Source organism: Manis pentadactyla, chromosome 11, assembly GCF_030020395.1.
Source record: "Manis pentadactyla isolate mManPen7 chromosome 11, mManPen7.hap1, whole genome shotgun sequence".
Taxonomy (NCBI): domain Eukaryota; kingdom Metazoa; phylum Chordata; class Mammalia; order Pholidota; family Manidae; genus Manis; species Manis pentadactyla.
Window position 1 is genome coordinate 118409617 of NC_080029.1, and position 26554 is coordinate 118436170.

General features: G+C 37.2%; 2 protein-coding genes across 12 annotated transcripts in view; one reads left to right on the forward strand and one right to left on the reverse strand.

The window, feature by feature from the left end:
• Positions 1 to 4530: 4530 nt before the first annotated feature.
• THAP10 (THAP domain containing 10) lies at positions 4531 to 14901 on the reverse strand. The gene is given in 6 exon segments (XM_036907573.2): positions 4531 to 7559; positions 7659 to 7677; positions 7679 to 7807; positions 14207 to 14429; positions 14431 to 14642; positions 14716 to 14901. Coding segments are annotated over 6 exon segments (966 nt in total). The 3' UTR covers positions 4531 to 7362.
• The window catches only part of LRRC49 (leucine rich repeat containing 49), a 232163-nt gene continuing 220149 nt past the window's right edge, over positions 14541 to 26554 (forward strand). For 5 of the 11 annotated variants that reach the window (XR_008992662.1, XM_036907846.2, XM_036907849.2 and 2 more), the window contains exons 1-3: positions 14541 to 15249; positions 15888 to 15944; positions 24392 to 24479. Coding sequence is in view for 6 of the 11 variants with exons in the window: in XM_036907846.2 (XP_036763741.2) it covers positions 15202 to 15249; positions 15888 to 15944; positions 24392 to 24479 (193 nt within the window). In the remaining 5 variants the exon portion in view is untranslated. Of the gene's footprint in view, positions 15250 to 15320; positions 15420 to 15887; positions 15945 to 24391; positions 24480 to 26554 lie in introns of all 11 variants that reach the window. The other 6 variants (XM_057488936.1, XM_057488937.1, XM_057488935.1 and 3 more) reach the window with 4 other exon arrangements.

Below are 26554 nucleotides of genomic sequence, written 5' to 3' on the forward strand. Positions count from 1 at the left end.
CCAGTAGGGAGTCATCCAGGCCTTACAACTCAAACCCTCGCAACTAAAACCCAATGCCTTTGACCTACCTCACACTGCCCCTTATAAATGGTTGGGGCTGAGAAAATGGTATTTGGGCACTCAAAGTGAAGAATTATTTGGGAGGGCCTAGAAAGGACTCGTGACTGTTTTCAACCGGTGGTTCTCAAACTTAAGCAGGCATCAGAATTACCTGGCAGACTTGTTAAAACTCAGATTGGTTCGCATCCCCAGAGTTTCTTATTCAGTAGACCTAGGGTAAAGCCCAGGAATTTCATTTCTAGTAAGTTCCAATGGTGCTGATACTACTGGTCTGTGGACCATAGTTTGAGATGCTTGGCTTTAAATTTTGGTCAATCAACCTAACTGAGGAATCGAATACAGTACATGGACTTATGCCGCCAATGAAGGACTTAGGGAAAATTTTTAGTGATGAAAGGAAATGCTTGTGATACACTACCGAAGAAAAAGCCCAAGGCACAGAGCCAGAGTTTGAGATATAGTATATCAAACATATAATATACATATACTGCTTTAGCCAGCCTATCAACTATGGAAGTATACTGAAATGTTAACAGTGATGAATTCTGGATGACATTATATTTGTACTATAAATGTCAATCATTTCCTCCCTACCTGATCTTCTAAAATAATGTGTCCTACCCATAGCCCTACCTTCTAAATCCAGAAGGAGATTTTTAGGCTGTCATATTTATGCTGAGTGATCCCACACTTCCAGTGATAGGTGACTGGACCCTGGATAGACACGTGATTCAAAGTAAACCTATCAGACACTCCACTGGACTCTTAAACACCGAAACTGTTTCGAGAGCTGTGAATGCATGTGCGTAGACTTAGGGCTGTGGCCTTCTTAGGCTGTATGCAAGTAGAGGATGCTAGTGCAGATCCACAGCTCTACTAGTTATTACTGCGTACAACGCAGGCTCTGTAGCTAAGCCTGTGCACGCGTGAATGCTCCTTAAGAAGCACGGTGGGAGAGGTGGTAAATATTAAACAGTAATAATTTTGTCCATTTTTGCTACCAATAATCTCCCTTTTTTTAACTTGAGATGATTAGAGGTTTTGTCTTCCTGCGATTGTGTCTTTAAAAGGTGACTTTTTTATCATCCATGTTTGTTTTTTCTTAATCTCCCAAACTGAATATGACTATATCAGTGCTTTTATTAGCAAGAAAATACCATTAAAATTAAAACACAAAATAATGATTTACTCTAGCTTCTGTTTTATTTCTGGCCTCCACTCCTAAACCCTTCTATTTTTGACACTCTGGGCTTCAGAAACAGAGAAGTTTTGTTTCGTTTCTTCCAGTTTGGTTCAAAATCCAAGGGACAGTTTATTTAAAGTTTGGAAAATGCCCATGCAAAATTTTGTTCTGTACTGAACTTAGCTCCACCAATTCTCTGAAAATTCCAAAAGCAAAGACTGATGTCAAATAGAAGAGGCAGAGCATGGTTTTCCCCAATGACCAGAACACTGGAATGGGTGAGTCATCAGCAAATTGAATTGGGAGGGACTGTTGCAGAGCAGCCTACACTTTGTCACAAAAATTCTGCTGCAATATTACACTAGCTCAATGTAGGTTTTCATTTTTAGAAATCTGAGTGGATGCCATATAGCTGACTCCCACTTTTGGTGGGACATGTCAGATTCATGTGAAGTTGCATCAATCCCCAAGCGTAATATGTTCAGGACTGAACTATTTGGAATAAGCCTAATATTTTCCTTCTCTAGGTCATCATCTCATCCTCTTTCCCACTGGGAATCAAATTCTAACTAAAGTAGGACTGGAATTTTTTTAAATTTTTTTATTAAGGTATGATTGATATACACTCTTATGAAGGTTTCACATGAAAAAACAATGTGGTTACTACATTTACCCATATTATCAAGTCCCCACCCATACCCCAGTGCAGTCACTGTCCATCAGTGCAGCAAGATGCCACAGATCCACTATGTCCCTTCTCTGTGATACACTGTTCTCCCCGTGACCCCCCACACCATGTGTACTAAACACAATACCCCTCAATCCCCTTCTCCCTCCCTCCCCACCGGCCCTCCCACACCCCTCCCCTTTGGTAACCACTAGTTCATTCTTGGAGTCTCTGAGTCTGCTGCCATTTTGTTCCTTCAGTTTTGCTTCATTGTTATACTCCACAAATGAGGGAAATCATTTGGCATTTGTCTTTCTCCACCTGGCTTATTTCACTGAGCATAATGTCTTCCAGCTCTATCCATGTTGTTGCAAATGGTAGGATTTGTTTCTTTCTTATGGCTGAATAGTATTACATTCTATGTATTTACATCTTCTTTATCCATTCATCTACAGATGGACACTTAGGTTGCTTCCATATCTTTGCTATTGTAAAAAGTGCTGTGATAAACATACGGGTGCATATGTCTTTTTGAATCTGAGAAGTTGTATTCATTGGGTATATTCCAAAGAGTGGGATTCCCAGGTCAAATGGTATTTCTATTTTTAGTTTTTTGAGGAACCTCCATATTGCTTTCCACAATGGTTGAGCTAGCTTACATTCCCACCAGCAGTGTAGGAGGGTTCCCCTTTCTCCGCATCCTCACCAGCATTTGTTGTTCTTAGTCTTTTCGATGCTGGCCATCCTTACTGGTGTTAGGTGATATCTCATTGTGGTTTTAATTTGCATTTCCCTGATGATTAGTGATGTGGAGCATCTTCTCATGTGTCTGTTGGTCATCCGAATTTCTTCTGTGGAGAACTGTCTCTTCATATCATCTGCCCATTTGTTAATTGGGTTGTTTGCTCTTTGGGTGTTGAGTTCTTTATATTGTTGACCCCTTGTCGGATATGTCATTTACAAATACATTCTCCCATACTGTAGGATGCCTTTTTGTTTTGTTGATGATGTCCTTTGCTGTACAAAAACTTTTTAGCTTGATGTAGTCCTATGAGTTCATTTTTGCTTTTGTTTCCCTTTCTGGGGGGGGTGGGTTCAGGAAGAAGTTGCTCATGCTTATATTCAGGAGATATTTGCCTGTCTGATCTTCTAAGAGTTTTATGGTTTCACAACTTACATTCAACTCTTTAATCCATTTTGAGTTTACTTTTGTGTATGGGGTTACACAATAAGCTAGTTTCATTCTCTCACATGTAGCAGCCCAGTTTTGCCAACACCAGTTGTTGAAGAGGCTGTCATTTCCCTATTGTAGGTCCATGGCTCCTTTATCATATATTAATTGACCCTATCTGATTGGGTTTATATCAGGGCTCTCTAGTCTGTTCCATTGGTCTATGGGTCTGTTCTTGTGCCAGTACCAAATTAGCCTGATTGCTGTGGCTTTGTAGTAGAGCTTGAAGTTGGGGAGCGTAATTCCCCCTGCTTTATACTTTCTTCTCAGGATTGCTTTGGCTATTTGAGGTCTTTTGTGGTTCCATATGAATTTTAGGACGATTTTCTCTAGTTCGTTGAAGAATGCTGTTGGTATTTTGATAGGAATTGCATTGAATCTATAGATTGCTTTAGGCAGGATGGCCATTTTGACAATATTAATTCTTCCTATCCATGAGCACAGGATGTGTTTCCATTTATTGGTATCTTCTTTAATTTCTCTCATGAGTGTCTTGTAGTTTTCAGAGTATAATTCTTTCACTGCCCTGGTTAGGTTTATTCCTAGGTACTTGATTATTTTTGATGCACTGATTGATTTTTGTGTGAAGCTAACCTTGTATTGTTGAGCTAAATTATACTTGGTTATGATGTATTATTCTTATATTGCAGGATAGGTTTGCTGATAGTTTATTAAGTATATTTGCATCACATTCACAAGGGATATTGTTTTGTAATTTCTTTTCTTATGTCTTTGCCTACTTTGGTAGTAGAGTAATGCTGAATTCATAACATGAAATGCAAGTGTTCCCTAAATCTTTTCTCTTGAAGGATTTTATGTAACATTCATATTTTTTTTCTTATGTGTTTGATAGAATTTATAAGTGAAGTCATTTGGGCCTAGCATTTTCTTTGTGAAAGGATTATAATAACACATTCAGTTTCTTTGATATAGAGCTATTCAAAGTTTGTTTCTTCTTCTATTAGTTTTGATAACTTGTCTCTTTTTAGTTCTAGAATTTCCATTTGGTTCTTTTTTATATTTTTCTCTGTCGAGATTCTCTACTTCTTCATTTAACATGGCTATATTATCTTCTTTGAACATATATATAATAGTTCCTTTGGAGTTCTTATCTGCCAGTTACAACTTTTGGTTATCTTGGGGTTAGTTTCTATTGATTCTTTTTTGTCTTGATTATGTGTCCACACTTTCTAATTTATCCACATGACTACTAGTAACTTGATTTTATACTGGACATTTTAGATGGCAAATTCTGTTATCTTCTTCCAAAACATGATGGATTTTGTCCTAACAGCCAGTTAACTGGGCTGCACTCAAATTCCAAACCGTTTGTACTGTGGTGGGCAGCAGCTGAGCTAAGGCTTCCGTCTGTTGCTTTCTGCTGGGCCCTGAGGTCTCTCCACACAGTATGTGTAGTTCAGTGATTAGTCAAAGATTTGGCTGAGGTTTATAAGCATATTTTGATTGCCTTCTCCAGTGGCTTCTACTTTTCCATGACTTGCCCCATCATTTTTCACTCTGGCAACCCTTAATTTTCACCTCTGACTCCTAAAGCTTTCTGCTTGAGTTCTAGCTGCCTTTCACAGCATGGAACGGGGAGTGCATTCAAGTGGAAAGGTGTGTAAAACACATCTCAGCCACTGTGGTTCACCTCTTTCAAGGCTGACTCCCTATTTCTGCTTTTGATATTTCCCAGCTCCCTCAAAGCTGTTTGGCATATTTTTCCAGAATTTGTCCATGTTATCATGGAAGGATACAAGCTGCCTCACCACCAACAGAACAGGAACTGCTCTATTTGTTTTCATGGGGAAATTTGAGATTAAAAAATGATATCACCACCACCACCATTTTTCCAGAATTCTCATAGAGGAATATTTTTGACCAAACAATCTTTACATTCACACACTCTTGACATGTCCACTTCTCTGGCCTAAAAGTCCAACAGCTTCATTTGTATGGCAAATTACGTTTTTAAGTATAATAAATAAAAACTGGCAAATAAACCAGCTACAGGATATATTTAAAATAGATTTAAGCCTTGAATAGATTAAAAATTCTTAATTGTAACCTCAAATGCCTTACACAGACTCGTTCTGTACACCATTCCAGTCTCATCTCTATCATTCTCTGCTTAGTTCATTACCTCCAGCTGCCCTACCCTTCTTGCTGTTTCTTATATACCAGAGCACCTGCCACTCCTATCATCTGGAATGTTCCTTCTTCAGATCATTACATGATTGCTCCTTCTGATCATTCAGGTCTCTGCTCATATATCATATCATCAGAGGCCTTTTCTGATTCCCTACTTAAAAGACAAAACCCTCTCCCCCATCCCAGTTAAGCTGTAACATCTTACTCTTAGTTATTTTCTTCAAAGCACTGGTCACTATCTGAAATTACTCATTTTCCTTGTTTATTGTCAGGCCCCCCACTAAAGGTAGGCACAAAGAGGGCAGCGTCTTTGTCTTGTTCACCAGTGTATCCTCAGGGTCTAGAACAGATGCTGGTACAGAGTTTGTTTAAAAAGTACTTATTAAGTGAATAAATGAAGAATGATATGGCAGGTGTTGAGGTAAACCTAATTTTCCCCCACTAAACTCATCTGACAATAAAAGAAATTAAAGGAAAACATTTTTGCAAAAAGTAAACAGTATCGTATAAACTATAAGTTCTTGTATTTAATTTAAAACAAAGCCAGTATTTCATTTTACTTTAGGGCAGTGAAACATTGCACATTATGAAATCATATGTTTCAACAAACCAAATATAAATTCTCAATTGGTAAGAGAAAAAAATTACTGAATAGTAAAAAAAAATGAATAAATTAAGTGGTGTTATGGCTGTCAAAGTTGTTTAACATGTGGTAATGAAAAACTTATGGCAGTGAACTTTGGGGATGAATGGGCATGTAACGTTAGGATTTGAATTAGGGAGATAGGCTGTTTCAAAGTTCAAGGGACAATAGGTACTTAAGAGTTTTTAGCTTCAGAGGATTTACTTACTTAATTTTAAAACTTAATGCTCTCTTAAAACATAAAATGGTCATCTCAAATTCAAGCCAAAAGTAGCAATAATAATATTAATAATGCTATGTGCTTACTAATCATTATTCAGGCTCATAACTTATATTAATATTTTATTATTCTTTTTATTAAAATGACACTGTTCAAATAAAGTCAGACATAAAATTAGCTTTGGAAGAAAATCACTTTGGTGTAATGCATAAACCTTTGAGGATAAAATGCATGTAAGTTCTTCCAGTCATGCAGAACTAACAAATCCATGATGTATAAAATGCCCATTTATTTTTCTTATTCTCTACAGAAGATCAGAGTTTTAAGAAGTTTCTTAGAAACCATTGGAACAAATTGCTTTGTGGTACAAAATTGCCATAAAAATTTTGCTGGTGAATGGCAGATGCGGCAGCTAAGTTTCACATGCTTATTTCCCAAATATGGAATTCAACAGAGTGATTTTGATAGAGGAAAACCTAATTCATGAAATGGGGATATGTTAGAAATGTAATACTTTTTTTTGCATGATGTAAATAATTTCAATCTAAATTAAGCTTATTAAATTTGTTGTAATTAGAACTGATGCATATAGATTTTATTAACAAGGTAACCTAAGTATATAAAGCTATTTCTATTTAAATTGAACCCCTTTGAAAATTTTCTCTAAGAGCCACAGCTTTATCAGAAATGCTCACAGCAACTGTGATATTCAAATGGACAAACTAATAAATAAATAATATAGCAAATGATGATTAAGGGTACATATCCTGGCTTTAACCTCAAATCATTTAACAGTAGCAGACTTGGCAGTGCTATTATTGTTCTTTATCTTCAAATTATTTAGAACGGTGACATTCTAACTTGTTTATGTCAAATAAGTCCCATTAGAATGTTGCTTCTGAACTAAGCTTAATCCTGATCTGGAAATGTTGCTATTATGGTTTTTTTTTTTATAACCTCATTTCTGCCAAAAGGATAAAAAGAAAAAAAAAAGGAGAGTAGGGAGGCTGGTAGGGAGGTTTTGGGGCAGGATTATCTTCATTATCTTGGCAAGCAGGCAAAGTTTTGCCTACAAAGCTAAGCAAATTTTGCTGATCCTGAACTGACATATTATCTTGAAGTGAAAGGTTTATAAGAGTAAAGAGATAATTATGTTGAGTAAAGATCTGAAAAACTATAGCATATCAAATCATTTGATATTGTGTTTTTAACAGGTTTCTTCTTTCACCTGCACAGCTATATACTATAAATCACTCTGTTCTCTCTTGATATCCCAGAATGCGTCTCTTTCTGAGTCACTGGAGTAAATGTCAAAGAGAGAGGACATTCTAGACCATAATTCATCAGTCTGAGTAGTTGCATTACAGAGTAGTTTTCCAAACACTTTCACTTTGGCCTAAATACCTGAAAGATAATAAACATAATTACCTATGATTTAAGACTTATCCTTCATACAGAAAAGATCAATCCAATTGGTCAGTCAACTGAAGAATCAAAACATACCCACACTACAGTGAGGGGGGCCTTTTCAGAGAAATTTGTGTACTTTTATGCACTGGGCCTTTTACACAGTGAGCAGGTACTGAAGTGATGTCATCAGGTAGATTATCAGCATGGACTTGTGTTTGTAAAACTTCATTTTCACATGTAATCTAAACATATAAATCAAAAAAGAGAATTGTATTAAAGGTAAGCCTACCTTATGTGGTTTTATCTTTCAAAATTTATAAGCAGTATAAGAGTAGAGATAATATTTTTCAAGGGCATATATTAGGAAGGCTGGAATCTGAACCTAGGCAAGCTGGCTCCATAGTCCAAGTTCTTATCTGCCATACTGTGCTTTACTACTTCTGAATCATAACTTGCTAAGCATTCTAGTCGGGCAGAAATCTATAAGCTTTCTTCAAAAAAAGTTCAAGCTTTTTGCTTACAACCCACTATTTTTTTCCTAAGTCAACATCTGGAAGAGATAATAGTATTAGTATTAAAATACTGGACATCATAGCAGCAGCATTATTCTAGAAAACCTGATCATCAATCCTTTATGCCTTAGAGAGAAATACTTTAGTAGGATAGTATGATTGACTTTAATATTTTTATGCTTTCCTGAGAAAAATTACAATGTTAAATGTAAATTCTGTGGGGGAAGTAAGACGGAGAAAGGAGGATTTGGACAGCAATAAGGTAACATAAGACTGAGTATTTAGAAATTATGTGGAAGAGGCTAAGAAAAGCTATCTGAAAATACTATGAAGACTTATGAGGAGGAAGAATAAGATGTGATAGAGAAATGAAAACAAAATCAAAGTGCTTTGCAATGTATGTATGGCCTTGGCAGTAGCAAGTCTTCACACCACTGAAAAACTATTTTAGTGGGCATCTTTGGTTACTGCAGCACAGACTATTAATGTCCAAGGTAAAGAAACCTAGTGAAGAAACTTTTACTAAGAGTCCTTTTGTAATATGAATTATTATTGAGCATTTAAATAAAAATTTTAGTCTTATCTTTATTTGTATTTGATTAATTTCCACTGGCTACATTTACTTCTAAGCCAAGCATTATACAAGTTTAGGATAAGTATATTTCTTTCTAAAGCAGATGTACACCTGATAAAATGGAATTAAATTTAACCAGGGCTTAAAAAATAATTTTTGTTCCCTTATAACAACAGCATTTTGTCAGAGAAAAATTTGTACCATCCATAGAAGCAAAAATAAACATTAGCCATAATCTCATCATCCATAGCTAACACCTTAATATTTTGGTATTTTTTCTTTTTCTATGCATTAAAAAAAATTGGAATATACTTTATGATTATTTTCCCCTTCAATGTACATTTCTGTTATTAAGCATTCCACATAATTTTTATGGCTGCATATAATCAGCTATACTCTAATTTATTAAAACAATTCATATTTTGTAAATCTTTGGACATAAGACTTCTGTTTACACATCTGACTACATCTTCATATTAAAAGGTTAAGAAGAATTTTCAGATATGTGTTACTCAACTGGAACATGAGTTAAAATAAAATACTTAGAATGGGGCAGAGAGAGAGGAAAGAGTGGAAAATATAGACCATAAGAGACATAGAAGATGAGATATATTAATTGTCCCAGATGAAAAGCAAGAGAAAATGGGACAGAAGTATTATTTGAACATATAACATCTGAGAATTTACCAAAATGGAGAGGAGGCATTAAGACGTGGTTTTACAAAAGTACTATTTGTATTTACCAAAATAAGAACAAAGCAAAGCATATCTATGCACATTACAGTAAAGCTGGAAAACAAAGAGAAAAACTTAGGAGCAGCCAGAAGAAAAAAGGTACATTCTCTTCAAATGGGCAACCGTAAGAAGTAGACAGAGTAACACCTGAACTCTTTAGGACACAAAAAGACTGAAAATGAAAATACATAAAAAACTATGCCAACCCTATACCAAAGAAAGCTGGTGTTGCTATATTATCACTATATAACTAATGACATAGTTTTAAAATACCTAACACAAAAATTGTTAGAAGACTAAACATGTAAACTCAAAATCACAGTGGAAGATTTTTAAGATCCTTCTCTCAGTTAACTAGTACAATATGTAGACAAAAATTCCATAAGGATAAAGGAAATTTAAACATGATTAATAGACATATATGGTATATAGTATGCAACTGCAGAACACATATTCATGTCAAGTGCATATGGAACATTCACAAACACTGACCTGTTTTGCCTAATACAAGTTTCAAGAGAGTAAATGCATATGTGGTATATTCTCTGGCCACAGTGTAATTGATCTAGAAATCTGTGACAAAAATATAACTACAAAATGCCTGCATGTTTGGAAATTTGAAAATATGCTTGTTTGGAAATTTAAAAATATACTTCTAAATAACCCATGAATAAAAGGTAAAATTACAGTGGAAATTAGGAGACATTTTATATTGAATAATAAATAAAAATATGTATGAAATCTAAAGAGCCCAAAATAGCTAAGATATCAAAGAAGATGTACAAGAGGAATTAATTGATATTAATTCTTAATATGAACTACAATAAGTCACTGTGATAATGCTGTAAGGATAATGGTGTAAAGACAGAACAGAATAAAAAAATGTGGAAACAGACTTAAGCATATATAGAAGCCTAAGTATGACAGTTGCCACTAGGGGACAATGAGGAAATGCTAGTCTTTTCAGTGAAAGATAACTGAGTCAATTTCGTACCTCCATGGGGAAAAATGAAACTTAAACTCTACCTCACATCATACACAAAAAGCATTCTGAATGGACTGTAGATATGAATGTAAAAACTAAAAACAGTAAGTTTATAGAAAACAGCAGAGTATAAATGTTTTCAGCTTAAGCATACAGAAAAGGATTGGTAAATTAACCTACGTTAAAATTAAGGACTTCAGTACATCAAAAGATATTATTAAGAGTCAAGAGGCAAGCCAGTGGGAGAAGATATTTAAAAAACAAACATATTTAGCTGACAAAGGACTTGAAGACAGAATTTATTAAGAACGCTAAATTAACAAGAAAAAGATAATCAAAGAAAAATGGGTGTGTCACCAGAGTCTACCTAAATGTTCAATGAATATTTAAAAAGGTGTTTCCTTAGTAATTTTTATCTACAAATGGAAAATGCAAAGTAAACCACTACTACACTCCTTGTAAAAGGACTCATGTGTGAAAGACTGACAATCCAAGGGTAGGCAAGAATGTGGAATGCTATCAACTCATATGTTGAGAGAGTGTACCTTGGTACAACTATTTTAGAAAACGATTTGGTATTGTTTACAAAAGGTCAGTATAACATTATAGTCCAGCAATTCCAGGTATATACCATCATAAATGTGTGCACATAAGAAAAAGACATGTATGAGAATGTTTACAGCAGTATTACTTATAATAGCCCCCAAATGGTGATAAACCAAATGTCCAACAGAACAGGTAAAAAAAATTTGATATATTCATACGATGGGCTGCCATATAATAATGAAAAAAAATTATTGCTATATGCAACAATATGTATGAATCTTACAAATATGAAGCTCAGCAAAGAAGCCAGATGTAAGAAATGTCTATAGAATGATTATAGTGATATGAAGTTCAAAAAAAGCAAACTTTGTTCCTTTGAAAAGAGCGGAGGGGCTGGGGCTATAGTAATATAGCAGCTCCTGGACTGCTAGTAATGTTCTATTTCTTTACTTAGGTAGCAGTCATGCATGTTCAGTTTGGGATAATTTAATGATTTAAGATTTGTGCACTTACCCTTGCATTTGCTTCAATTAAACTTCAGTAAGACAGTTGGATAAAAAAATACAGTTGGAAAGCAAACAAAGATACAAAATTAATAGTTAAGGAAAACCAGTAATCATAGTTTTATGAAGCAAAGTATCAGACAGTGTATGGTGTTCCTGAGTCCCCTTTCTTCCTTGGAGATGGCCCCTAATTTTTTCTTAAGCTCCCTAAAAATAGGAAACATTCATATTTATATTTATCTCCACACAGCACCAACTGCTCAGAATAGTGTCAAATGTTGCAGAATGACTGGAAATTCAACTTCTAGTTAGTTGGTCCTGGAACTGGAAGGAAAAACTGATGGAATCAGAGGCGAAGCCGACTTTCTCATCAATGTTATTGCGGTTCCAGATCCAGACCAAGCTAAAGATTTGCTATCAACTTTAAACTTCTTTTAACTTCATATACTTTTTTTTTGTTATCATTAATCTACAATTACATGAAGAACATTATGTTTACTAGGCTCCCCCCCATCACCAAGTCCCCCCCACAAACCCCATTACAGTCACTGTCCATCAGCGTAGTAAGATGCTATAGAATCACTACTTGTCTTCTCTGTGTTGCACAGCCCTCCCCATGCGCCCCCCCACATTATACATGCTAATTGTAATGTCTCCTTTTCCCCCCACCCCTTATCCCTCCCTTCCCACCCATCCTCCCCAGTCCCTTTCCCTTTGGTAACTGTTAGTTCATTCTTGGGTTCTGTGAGTCTGCTGCTGTTTTGTTCCTTCAGTTTTTGTTTGTTCTTATATTCCACATAACTTCATATACTTTTAAACTAACTATTATTAAAACCCACACATAGTTTCTTAATAACTCAGCGAATATATTAATATAATATGGATTGTTAGAAATTTTGGCTGGATATACTTACTGATTGGAAAATACACTTGGTATCTATTCTGGATTTCTCAATAGTTAGCACTTGTTACATCAGAAAATCTTTAGTTGTTTCACTAGCATGGCTTTTGTCTCCCAATTTTTGATTGTACAGTAAAATTATAAGAAAGAAAAATAAGGGTGTGTGGCACACGTTTAATATTTATCTTTTACTACATTATTTATCTACATATAGATGTACAGAGATGTGATGGACTACATGTTGGATAGTATGCTGGCTAGATAGTTCAAGAAAAGGGCAGAAATGTCTTAGGTATACAGTTTGATGAGAAGAGAAACTGGCAGAGAATTGAAAATTCTATTATAGTACAAAAATTGTTCTTATAGTCACATAATCACTCTACAAACATTTACTGAGTTCCTTAAACTTGCAAAATATTGTTCTAGGTACTACTGGCAATACAATAATGAACAAATCAGGTAGGATCCTTGCTCTCGTGGAGCTTACATTCTAATGTGAGAGCAACGTTCAGCAAACTACACACGTATTTCATGATGGTTGTGATGAGGGCTACTGAAGTGTATGTACTATTGAAGCATATGAAGTATATAAAGAATGACCGCATATAGTTATGGGATAAGGAGGAAGGATGTTCCAGCTGATTTTTAAAGTAAAATCATGATGATGGGGAATGGGAAGGGCATAATTCCAGGTTACTACATAAACAACTGAGCAAAGGCTTGCTGATATGTTCAAAACCTGAAAAGATCAGCATGACTGATGCCGTGAACAAGAACAGCGGCTTTGGACAGAAATAGTGTGGTGGGCAGGGGCGAAAAGAAGGCAGGGACTTGTAGATTGTGTTAATAATTTTGTACTTTATCCTAATAATTGCAGGAAGCCATTAAAAGGTCTTAAGCATCCACCCCAATGTAGGAAGCAGGTTGGTACTGCAGAAGGAGTTTTGGTCTGGCGATTAGATTTAGAGCAAAGATTATAGGCCCTTGAGGAAATTATTAACCTCCTGGATTGGGTTACTTACTTGTGCACAGATTAAGAGTTTGGATTAGATGTGCACTTCAGCTTCCTTCAGTTCTAAAATTCTTTCTGTGAATACCTCTATATATTCAAATGGAAAAATATCAGTTACAAATCACTTAACTTCTTGGTGAACTCCTCCCATCTCCAGAAATACCTTTTAGATTCAATTAAGTCATAATTGAATTTATGTCATGGTGATAGGGCTAAAGTTTCATGATCTCAAAGAAGGCTGGCAAGTCTTTACGATGAGAAGTGGGGAAGAAGATACTAGTAATCAGATGCAAAGTAAGTGTAATCAATGCTTATGAAGATTAAGAAGGTAAGCAGAAGATGACAAGATGGGAAAATTCGGTTTACTGGTTAATTTAATTTACAGGAAACTAGTCAAGAGGAAGTTTAGGAGTGGGAAGGGATTGTTTATCAGCAAGCCCCATCTTCAAAAGTAGGTCTACAACCCCTTTCCTTACCATTTTGACAGTATAATCCACATTGCCTCAAGTTTATGTAATATGTTGTACAAAAAGTTTCAAGCACCCTATTCTTGGATTGCTCAAATTAAATCCTTTCTATTTAAAAACTCTTGGGTCAAAAAGTGAAGGTGACTCTATAATCTGAAGGACAAGCGTTGTGTTTATGTGAGTTTTGGGGGAGGAGTAGGTAGAAGAAATTATAATCCCAAAGTGTTAACGCCAAGTAGTATCTTGGAGATCAACGCTCAAGCACACGCCTGACTTTACAGATGAGAAAACAGAAACCTTCTAGGTGAGGCGACTTTCCCAAAGTGGCACTAGGGAGACACTTCCCCAGAATGACACAGTCTGGGGGTCCTTCCATGACCCTCGGTGGACTCGGGTGTCCCTTTACCTGTGAAGCTGCGGCCTTCTTCCTGACCCAGAGGAGAGTACAGGAGGCTAGACCCGGGGCAGCCTCCGCCCGCCTGACTGCCTGGGGCGCTCCTCCCTGTTCGGGGCTGCCCGCTGGGTCTCCCTCTTCTTCCCCCTTAGGTGCTGGGGAGGACACCCGGGTGGGCACGGCGCCCGCTACGAGCCGCAGGCGCTGGGAGAAGCGCAGGTTCTTCTGCAAAACCGGAGACGTGGAAAGAGGCTGGCGCGAAGTGGTCGGAGCAGATGGCTGAGCGGTCACTGCCCCGCACGAAGCGGCCCCACAGCAGGCGCGCAGCGCGGTCCTTGGGGAAGCGGAACAGCTCGGCCTTGGTGGTGTTGCCGCACTGGGCGGCTACGCCGCGGCCTTCTGGGCGGGGAAGCCGGGCTCCCCTGGCCCTCCGAACGCCCCCGCGCTCCTAGCCGCGACAGGGCCGAGGCGGTCTGCCCTTGACCTGTCGGCGCCCCGTCAGTCCTGTTTCCTTCCCCCACCTCCGGCCACCGGAAGTGCCGAACTGGGGCCCCAAATGGGCGAGTCCCCGGCTCTTTGACATGTGCCTCCTCCTCTCCGCACTCCCCGGACAGAGCAGGTGGACGCAGGGAGAGTGGTACAAATTTCGCGTCGGTGGAGCTGAGGTGGGCCTTGAAGAGGAACGGACCGGAAGTCGTGGTTGTCATAGTTACCGAGAGGCCCGGCCTCTTCCCGGTTCTGTCCTCCCTACGCTCCCACAATGTTTTTATGAGGCTAGGAAAACAGGACGAGGAAGTGCTGGCGCACTGAGTCCTCACAAACCTAAGCAGAGGCTCTAACGATTGTGTTGGTCAGTTGATTTGGGAGAGGACCAGACCGGAAATGGCAGTTTCCATGGTAACCCGCGAGCAGGTTGCCTGGGAGATGACCCCTTTTAGGTCTCTCTGAATCTCTACCGTAGCGTCACTTGTAAGGCAGATCTAAGAGATCCTGGACTGTCTTCTGCCATGATTCCCGGGAAATACCGCTCTGTTTCTGGCCGGGCTGCGAACAACGTAGGTTGGATCTCGTATTTTCCCTTTCTTCTTATTCGTACCGTCTTTTCTGACTGGCGTCTTTGTCCTAGGTGATGGGCTGTGTTATTGGGACCAGGACCGCTGAGTCTCCTCAAGCTATTGTCTGACCGAGGCTTGAGATTCGTGGACTGGACCAAGGCACTTTGAGGGTATTTAATATTGTATGATGGGTATTCAAAGTCTTGTCCAGGATCTGGGCTTTCCAAAAGGTGGAGCTGGTCTGCTGTGAAAGGCTACCCTTCATTTTATTTTTTTTAACCACTCAATCCCTATTCCCCTCCCCCGCCCCCGTTTTCTTTAATGAATAATTTATTATTAACAGGAACTTGTATCTATTTAAATGTCCCACTAAGATACTTACTTAGACCTGAAATGGCAAGAGTCGAAAGCCTGAGATGCTAAAGTAGGGGGTTAAATTGCTGCAGAGGTTTTGGAAAATAAATCACAGTGAAACCTTTTAGTTCTTAAGTTGTGATTCTATTGTTTACAGCAAATCCTCAGAACATGATATTTACATAATTTTTGGTTATATCTTTATCTGTACTGTTTTTGGGGGGAGTATATGTGTGTGTATTTAAGTTAAGAGCATATTTTATGGCTTAATTTTTACATTGCAGGTGAACTGTGGGCTTCATCTGGTTATTCAAACATCATCACTTCCTGAAAAAAACAGAGTAAGATTTAAGTAAATTTGTATTTTAATTGAAGAATAATTATTTTTATATTCTACAAAAGTAGAAGCATTATTTAAAAAGTAGAGTCTGAATTGGAAATGTAAAATATATTTACTTTGGTCTCCAAGCTAAAGCCAAAACGTCTTTTAAAAACTTTATCTTATTTCACCAATTACTAGAGATAAGTGACTTTTTCTTGACATTTAAACATTTCTTAAATCAGGATCCTTCTTAAAGTTGATAGCACATCATAGTTTAATTGAGAAAACTTTTTCTTTCTTAGTAGTGGGTAAAATGATGGTATATCATACTGGTGGACACTTACACTGGATAACATGATAATTTGGGGGAATATACCTACATATTCCATTTAAAATCATGAGGGAAAAAATAGATTAGCAATGCAAATATATTAGGCTTAGTACTATTTAGAAGATGAGATATGAAAATGAGATTTTTTTCCCTTAAAATTTGCCCATAATATTCCTGGAATTTCCATAAGTAATGGCTTTTGATTTGATTTTTGAGATACACATATTTTTCTTTTTCTCCTGTCTCACCTTAACACTGAAATATACTCACCTGCCTCCTACATAACTGTGTCTCAGGACCTAATACAGTATTTCCTCCTTTGATTAAATTATACATCTCTAAACATCACAGTTCATTTTTTCCTAAGAAATTGTTAAATGGATGTCACTGGAGGAAGTCTAAAGTGAATGTCAGAGTTTGCAGATACAGCTTACGGAGGATACTGAGGGGTGTGAGGAGGGTGGTCAGTGGTAGGACGCTACTGATCAAGGAGGCGAAAGTTGATTATATTGTATGTATGAAAATGAAAATATGGAAATTAGATCATTTGATCATCTTGAATAAATAGTTAGCTACATTAACTGAAAATATTCTTTGTTATATTTGGGCATAATGGATTCCCTCCAAAGTTTTGCTATTTGATTCCACTGGACAAATCCTATTCTACCATTATGATGTGTGTCCAGAAACTATGCACCTCATCCAAATTCGTTCCGAACCATTAATTTTCTTTTGTGTGGACCTATGTTCTGAGAAAATACCCTTATGTCATATAATTCATAAGGATATAATGCAAAAGCCATTATAATGTTTATAGTATGGAAAAATCACAAACATCATACTTCAAGATATTATTTAGGTTTTTAATTTTTTTATTAAGCTATCATTGATATACCTTCTTATGAAGGTTTCACATGAGCAACATTCTGGTTATAACATTCATCCATATTATCAAGTACCCCCCCAACACCCCATTGCAGTCACTATCCATCAGTGTAGTAAGATGCTATAGAGTCATTACTTGTCTTCTCTATGCTATACTGCCTTCCCCGTGACTGTGCTAATCATAATGCCCTTGAATCCCATTCTCCTTCCGTCCCCACACACCTTCCCCAACCCCTCCCATTTGGTAACCGCTAGTCTCTTCTTGGAGTCCTTGAGTCTGCTGCTGTTTTATTCCTTCAGTTTTGCTTTGTTGTTATACTCCACATATGAGTGAAATCAGTTGGTGCTTGTCTTTCTCCACCTGGTTATTTCACTGAGTCTAATACCCTCTAGCTCCATCCATGTTGTTGCAAATGGTAGGATTCATATTCTTTTCATGGCTGTATTCCATTGTGTATATATACCACTTCTTCTTTATCCATTCATCTACTGATGGACATTAGGTTGCTTCCATTTTCTTGGCTATAGTGCTGTGATAAACATAGGGGTGCATATGTCTTTTTGAATCAGGGATCTTGTTTTCTTCAGGTAAATTCCTAGGAGTAGAATGATTGGGCCATATGGTATTGCTATTTTTAGTTTTCAGAGGAACCTCCACATTGCTTTCCACAATGGTTGAATTAATTTACATTCGCACCAACAGTGTAGGAGGGTTCCCCTTTCTCCTCATCTTGCCAGCATTTGTTATTTCTTATCTTTTGGATGTTTGCCATCCTAACTGGTGCAAGGTGATATCTCACTGTGGTTTTAATTTGCAATTTCCCTGATAATTAACGATGTGGAGCATCTTTTCATGTACCTGTTGGCCATCTGAATTTCTTCTTTGGAGAAGTGTCTGTTCAGATCCTCTGCCCTTTTTTTAATTGGGTTATTTGCTTTTTGGGTGTTGAGGTGTGTGAGCTCTTTATGTATTTTGGATGTTAACCCCTTACCGGATATGTTATTTACAAATATATTCTCCCACTTTTTGTTCTGCTGATGGTGTCCTTTGCTGTACAGAAGCTTTTTAGTTTGATGTAGTCCCATTTGTTCATTTTTGCTTCTGTTTCCCTTGCCCGAGGAAATGCGTTCAGGAAAAATTTGCTCATGTTTATATTCAAGAGATTTTTGCCTATGTTTTCTTCTAAGAGTTTTATGGTTTCATGACTTACATTCAGGTCTTTGATCCATTTTGAGTTTACTTTTGTGTATGGAATTAGACAATAATCCAGCTTCATTCTCTTACATGTAGCTGTTCAGTTTTGCCAACACCAGTTGTTGAAGAGGCTGTCATTTCCTCATTGTATATCCATGCCTCCTTTATCATATATTAATTGGCCGAATATGTGTGGGTTTACATCTGGGCTCTATTCTGTTCCATTGATCTATGGTTCTGTTCTTGTGCCAGTACCAAATTGTTTTGATTCCTGTAGCCTTGTAGTAGAGCTTGAAGTCAGGGAGCATAATCCTCCCTGCTTTATTCTTCCTTCTCAGGATTGCTTTGGCTATTTGGGTCTTTTGTGGTTCCATATGAATTTTAGAACTATTTGTTCCAGTTCGTTGAAGAATGCTGTTGGTCTTTTGATAGGGATTGCATTGAATCTGCAAATTGCTTTAGGCAGGATGGCCATTTTGACAATATCCATGATCACGGGATGTATTTCCATTTATTGGTATCTTCTTTAATTTCTCTCATGAGTGTCTTGTAGTTTTCAGGGTATAGGTCTTTCACATCCTTGGTTAGGTTTATTCCTAGGTATTTTATTCTTTTTGATGCAATTGTGAATGGAATTGTTTTCCTGATTTCTCTTTCTGCTAGTTCATAGTGAATAGGAAAGCAACAGATTCTTTGTGTTAATTTTGTATCCTGCAACTGCTGAATTCAGATATTAGATCTTGTAGTTTTGGAGTGGATTCTTTAGGGTTTATGTACAATATCATGTCATCTGCAAACTGAACGTTTAACTTCTTCCTTGCCAATATGGATGCCTTCTATTTCTTTGTGTTGTCTGATTGCTGTGGCTAGGACCTCCAGCACAATGTTCAATAAAAGTGGGGAGAGTGGGCATCCTTGTCTTGTTCCTGATATTAAAGGAAAAGCTTTCAGCTTCTTGCTGTTACATATAATGTTGGCTGTGGGTTTGTCATATATGGCCTTTATTATGTTGAGGTACTTGCCCTCTATACCCATTTTATTGAGAGTTTTTATCATGAATGGATGTTGAATTTTGTTGAATGCTTTTTTAGCATCTGTGAAGATGATCATGTGGTTTTTGTCCTTTTTGTTGATGTGGTAGATGATGTTGATGGATTTTTGAATATTGTACTATCCTTGCATCCCTGGAGTAAATCCCACTTGATCATGATGGATGATCTTTTTGATATATTTTTAATTCTGTTTGCTAATATTTTGTTGAGTATTTTTGCATCTGTGTTCATCAGGGATATTGGTCTGTAATTTTCTTCTTTTGTGGTGACGTTGTTTGGTTTTGGTATTTGAGTGATGCTGGCCTCATAGAATGAGTTTAGAACTATTCCCTTCCCTTCTACTTTTTTGGAAAACTTTAAGGATGATGGGTATTAGGTTTTCTCTGTATGTTTGATAAAATTGAGCAGCATCTGTGCCAGAAGTTTTTTTATTAGGTATTTTTTTTATTACCAATTCAATTTCATTGCTGGTGATTGGTCTGTTTAAATTTTCTCTTTCTTCCTGGGTAAGTCTTGGAAGGTTGTATTTTTCTAGAAATTGTGCATTTCTTCTATGTTATCCGGTTTGTTAGCATATAGTTTTTCATAGTATTCTCTAATAATTCTTTGTATTTCTGTGGTGTTTGTAGTGATTTTTCCTTTCTCATTTGTGATTCTGTTTATCCATGTAGACTCTCTTTTTTTCTTGATAAGTCTGGCTAGGGGTTTATCTAGTTTGTTAATTTTCTCAAAGAACCAGCTCCTGGTTTTGTTGATTCTTTCTATTGTTTTATTCTTCTTAATTTTATTTATTTCTGCTCTGATCTTTATTATGTCCCTCCTCCTAGTGACTTTGGGCCTCATTTGTTCTTCTTTTTCTAGTTTCATTGATTGTGAGTTTAGATAGTTCATTTGAGATTGTTCTTCTTTTATGAAGTAAGCCTCTATTGCAATATACTTTCCTCTTAGAACTGCCTTCACTGCATCCCACAGGTTTTGGGGTGTTCTGTTGTTTTCATAATAAAGGGGTGTGTCCAACAAGAAGATATAACCATTATAAATATTTATGCATCCAATATGGGAGCATATATTGGGTCTCCATATATTGCTTGATGCCTGTTTTTATTTGGTCATTGATCCATTGATTATTTAGGAACATGTTTTAAGCCTCTATGTGTTTGTTGTCTTTGTTTTCTTTGCATAATTTATTTCTAGTATCATACCTTTGTTGTCTGAGAAACTGGTTGGCACAGTTTCAATCCTGAATTGACAGAGGTTCGTTTTGTGGCCTAGTATGTGATCTATTCTGGAAAATGTTGCATGTGCACTTTAGAAGCATGTGTATCCTGCTGCTTTGGGGGTAGTATTCTGTAGATGTCTGTTATGTCCATCTGTTCTAATGTGTTGTTCTTTCTTCCCAGTGCCTGCTGGGAGGAAAGAGCTCTTTCCATGCTTCCCAGCTGCAGTGCTTGCCTCCACTGCCAGGTCCTGTGGGCCAAGCATGCAGGGAGGAGCCTCTGCGTTATGTCCCTGTAGCTGCCGTAGGCAGGGCCACCCTCCAGCTGGCCTGGCGTGATGATGGGGGCAGCATGTATGCAGACTGGGGCTTACAGGGAGGAAGGAGCAGCAGACTGTGTATAACAGTGTGGGGTCTCGGCTCTCCATTGCCAGCCAAGGGGATGGACTGTGTGAAGCTCCTGAAAGTTCTCAACCTACTGGGCTGAGTGTGTCCTTACTTATTTTCTGCCTGGTTAATCTGTCCTTTAGAGTGAGTGGTATGTTGAAGTCTCCTAAAATGAGTGCATTGAATTCTATTTCCCCTTTTAATTCTGTTAGTATTTGTTTCACATATTTAGATGCTCCTATATTTTGTGCATAGATATTTATAATGGTTATATCTTTTTGTTGGACTGACCTCTTTATTATTACGTAATATCCTTCTTTGTCTATTGCTCCTTCCTTTGTTTTGAAATAATATTTTGTCTGATATAAGAACTGCAGCTCCTGCTTTTTTCTCCCTATTATTTGCATGAAATATCTTTTTCCATCCCTTCACTTTTAGTCTGTGTATATCTTTGGGTTTGAAGTTTCTTTCTTGTAGGCAGCATATAGATGGGTCTTTTTAAAAATCTATTTTGTAACTCTGTGTCTTTTGATTGGTGCATTCAGTCCATTTACATTAGGGTAAATTATCGATAGATATGTACTTATTGCCATTGCAGGCTTTAGATTCATGGTTACCAAAGGTTGAAGGGCAGTTTCTTTACTATCTAACAGTCCAACTTAACTTGCTTATTATGGTATTTCAAACACAATCTAAAGGTTCTTTTGCTCCCTTTTCTTCCTTCTCCACTCTTTATATATTAGGTGTCATATTATGTACTCTTCGTGTATTCTTTGACCAACTTTGTGGGTAGTTGATTTAATTTTGCATTTGTTTAGTTATTAATTGGTCTGCTTTCTTTAGTGTGGTTTTATTTTCTCTGGTGACAGCTATTTAGCCTTAGGACCACTTTCGTCTATAGCAGTCCCTTTAAAATATGCCGTAGGGATGGTTTGTGGGAGGAGGTAAATTCCCTCAACCTTTGCTTATGTGAAAGTTGTTTAATCCCTTCTTCAAATTTAAATTATAACTTTCTGGATAGAGTACTCTTGTTTCGAGGCCCTTCTGTATCATGTTACTCTGTTCTGGCTTGTAAGGTTTCTGCTGGGAAGTCTTTTGATGGCCTTCCTTTGTCTGTGATCTTTTTTCTCTCTCTGGCTACTTATAATACTCTGTCCTTGTTCTTGATCTTTGCCATTTTAATTATTATATGTCCTGGTGTTGTTCTAGTAGGGTTCCTTGTGTTGGGAGATCTGTATACTTCCATGACCTGAGAGACTATTTCTTTCCCCAGATTGGGGAACTTTTCAGCAATTATTACCTCAATGCCTTTTTCTCTTTCTTCTTCTTCTGGTACCTCTGTGATGCTAATATTGTTCCATTTGGATTGATTGCATAATTCTCATTATTCTTTCATTCCTAGAGATCCTTTTTTCTCTCTGTGCATCAGCTACTTTGTTTTCCTCTTCTTGAATTTCTATTTAATTTACCATCTCCTTTACCTCATCTAATCTGCTTTTAAATTGCTCCATTGTGTGTTTCAGTTCAAATACTGTATTTTTCAGTTTCTATCTCTTTCTTGAGGTCATCCCTGAGATCTTGAATATTTTTCTGTAGCTATGTGAGCATGTTTATGAGTTTTATTTTGAAATGTTTATCAAGAAGATTGATGATTTCAGTTCATTTAACCCTCATTCTTGTGTTTGTGGAATTTTGGTTTGTACAAAATTCTTTTGCCATTTCATATTTCTAATGGTTACTGTGGAATAGTAACTTTCTGTAGCTGTCGTCCTCTAGTACTCAGAAGCTCTGCTGTCTGGTGCTGCCCAGCACCTGGAATGATGGTGGGGGTTGCAGGTGTGCAGCACCAGTACCTGCCTGGAGGAAAGAGCTCTTTCCTTGCTTCCCGGCTGCAGTGCCTGCCTCCACTGCCAGGTCCCGTGGCCCAAGCATGCAGGGAGCTGGCTCTGTGTTATGTCCCTGTACTTGCTGAAAGTGGGGCTACGCTCTGGCTGGCCTGGCATGATGATGGGGGCAGCATGTGTGTGGACTGATGCCTGCAGGGAGGAAGGAGTGTGAGGCTGTGCTTCTTAGTGTGGGGGCCTCTGTGCTGCATTGCCAGCTGTTGGGATGGAGTGTGTGAAGCTCCTGACAGTTCCCAAACTGGGACGATTTTGTTCACCTCTCCTTTCTCCTGAGCAGCAAGTTCTGTGTAATCCTTGCCCCTTTAGCATCCCTCTCGCTGTGAGAAGTCTGTCAAAGTGCTCACCTTCCTTTGTCTCATAGTGGCCTCTTGTGGGTACTTGTTCTCCACAGTGGCTGAAATTTCAGTTTCTCCAAGTATTCTGCCTGTCTTTGCTTTCCAACCCCTCTAATCTCCAGAGCACCATTTAATGTGGGTTTGTGCTCCAGGAGCAAATTTCCAGCAGTGGGTGTTTAGCAGTCCTGGACTTCTACTCCTTCTCTGATCCATTTCTTTTTCTGATGCCTGTGCACTGGGTGTGGGTGGGCTTGGGTCCCACTGAATCGTGTCTCTGCTAATTTACCCTTTTCTGTGAGGTCTTCTCTTTTCCCCAGACATAGGCAGTCTGTTGCAGTTTTTGGGTCACTCTTTTGGGATTAGTTATATTTGCTCTATTTTCATGTTACATGTGGTTTTGGGAGGAGTTTCTGCCTCACATCTCACACTGCCATCTTTCCTTTTCTTTTTTAGGGTTTTGTTTTGCATGGCTAATCATGAGAGGTTTTCTTTTTCCTCAATCCTTCCAGTAAATAATTTAAAATCAATTTAAATCCATTTTTTAGAAGGTTTAGATACACAATTTTATTACATTTTAATTGGTCTCTTAAAAGAATTCTAATGATAAAAACATGACTTTTCCAACAACATTGAGTTTCTATTGCTTTTGTTTTTAAGAAAATTATTCTTTTTATCATTGTATTTGAGGTGAGGGTGTGCAGAACAAGGAAGTGCCTCTGAGTGGAACATGTTTTCACCTGACTGATTTTCTGCATGTTTGTTAAAATACACATAACATAAATTTACCATTTTAGCCATATTAAATTGTACAATTCAGTAGTATTAAATACATTCACAGTGTGTACAGCCATCACCACTATCCAGTTGTGCAATTATTTATTGCCTGAATGGGAGTCCCCATATCATAAAACAGTCACTCTTCATCTTCCCTTCAACCCCCAGAAGCCACAAATTTGCTTTCTGTCTCTATAGATTTTACTATTCAATATGTCTAAATGAAGTCACCCAATATATGGCATTCTGTGTCTGGTTTCTTTCACCTAGTGTGATGTTTTCAAGGTTTATCTGTATTCCAGCATGTATCAGTTATTGTATCTTAAATTATCTTCATTACTTATTGTTAAATTATTATCTGAATATCTTTTCTGAAATGTTTTTTAGGTTGAATTCAGGCTAAATAGAGAAACACCACCATTCCCTGGTCGACTCTTACAACATGACCTTGAAAGAAACTACTCAAGTAGGCAAGGTATTGTCAGTGAGTAGCAATCAGATATGGTTTATTGTCAATGAGTAATATTGTTTAATAATGTTGAATCTCTAGACCAAATAGCCTTGAACTAAAAATGAACTGGTTCATTTGTTGCCAAATTGGTTTGATATTTATTTAGATCAGAATTTTTTTTATATACACAGCATAGTAGATTATTTCCAATATAGAAAAAGCTGGTGTATTTTAGTTTGGTGGTAGACTATGCACAAGAGAATGGGAAAGAATCTTCCAAGTATTGTATTACAACTAGGAAAAATGGCTAATTAGTGAGGTTAGAAGTATGGGAACAAAGCACTTTAGGAAATAAGGAAACAGTGGAAAGAGAGGAAGTCAGAAGTAGAAAGAATCTCTTTCTCCACCAGCACATATAATTATAGATATTTTACATTAAAGGGCTTGAGCTTTAGTGTGCATCACCTGAGATCATATTAGAAATGCAGATTCTTAGGGCTTCCTTTGCTTTTTCTTCTTCACCTTTCTGATTTTGTAAGTCTTAGGTGGGGGTTTGGAAATGTGCAATTTAATAATGTCTCAAATGATTCTGATGGGTGTGGTCTGTGGACCACCCTTTGAAAAATATTTCTGTGATCTGATTATACTTCTGAAATGTATTTTTCAACTCAAGGAGAAATTTCCTTTAATCCATTTGAGTTGTTAGTTGGTGGCTGACAACTGTAATGTGTTAGTGTTATGTATTACAGAATCCTTATATACAGTACCATGTCCTAGGACTCTGTATGAGAGGGCTGATCAGTATAGGCCTTTCTAGATTATTCAGCTCATTACTGCATGAACATATGGCAATTTTGAGAATTCAGTTAGTTTTCTTATTCTGTTTTGTTACCTCTGGACCTTCCTCATAGGCCCATCTAATCATGCATGGCTTTTTTCTTTCCCATATTCAGCACTCTTGTCTTGGCCAGTTGCTGAACATGGCATCAGCCTAACTGCAGTTCCACTGTGCAGGAAGCATATGTCTTGCCTTCTTTGGTTCAGTTCAACACATATTTATTGAGTGTATACTATGTATTAGGTACAGAGTTATAAATGTGAACCTGAAAATCCTTCATTAGCATTTTTTGTTTGCATTGTGAATTTCCTCCATATTTTTGATAAGAATACCTTAAATTTGTTTTCTAAATTGGGAGTGTCAAACTTAAATACTTTCCAAAGGTATTCTTGAGTTAGAGGAGGAAGTTGGAAAGTAGATTTTTGGATGGCTGATAAAGTATTACTAGATATTTGCTCTGAAGAAATACTATGGAGGCACCAAATTTTGTGAACCTAACTGATAATAAAGTCATACATATATAATGACTCATTAAATGCAAATTAATTCATTAGGAAAAAATAAGCCTTTTTTTTCCATTGAAAGATTTTACTGAAAATCATTCTCTGTGACAGGCTACTCATTTGTACCTGCTTTTTTCCACATGTGTCTTCTCCATAGTTTCAGGCAGGTTCATGCAATGAAAGCCACATAGCATGTAGCTGATTTCTTGACTGTTGTACTCACCATTCTACCTTCAAAGGCATAAAACTCTGGAGAAGTTATAACTAGCATTTTATCAGAAAAGTTTGGAGAATTCTTTCTAATAAGCTGCATCTTATACACAATTATTATAATTAATTTCACCCACTTCTTGTTTGTCTCTATTTTTCAAAATTAGTTGAACATCTATAATAGTCTGTCAGCATAAATTAACCAGTGGTACTGTCAGTCCAAAGTTAAGGAAGTCTGTGTTCTAGTTAGGCTGGTTAATTTAGAACTGAGTATGTGATTTCTCTTAGGTTTTTTAGTGTTGTTAACAGTTAGCTGCTATGTTATTGAGATTTTGTAATAGCTACACATTCCAAGACTACCATACAGTAAAATCTCAGCTAACCAGACTGTAATTGATTTAATTTCTTAATTGGGAATTTAAAAAAATTTATATAGCTAGGAAGAGGCAGTGTTTGAGTCTTAAGATCATGATAAATCACTGGGAAGTCTAGGATTAGTATTTTGGTTATCAATCTCAAAGATAAGGTTGAGTGAAAACACATAAATG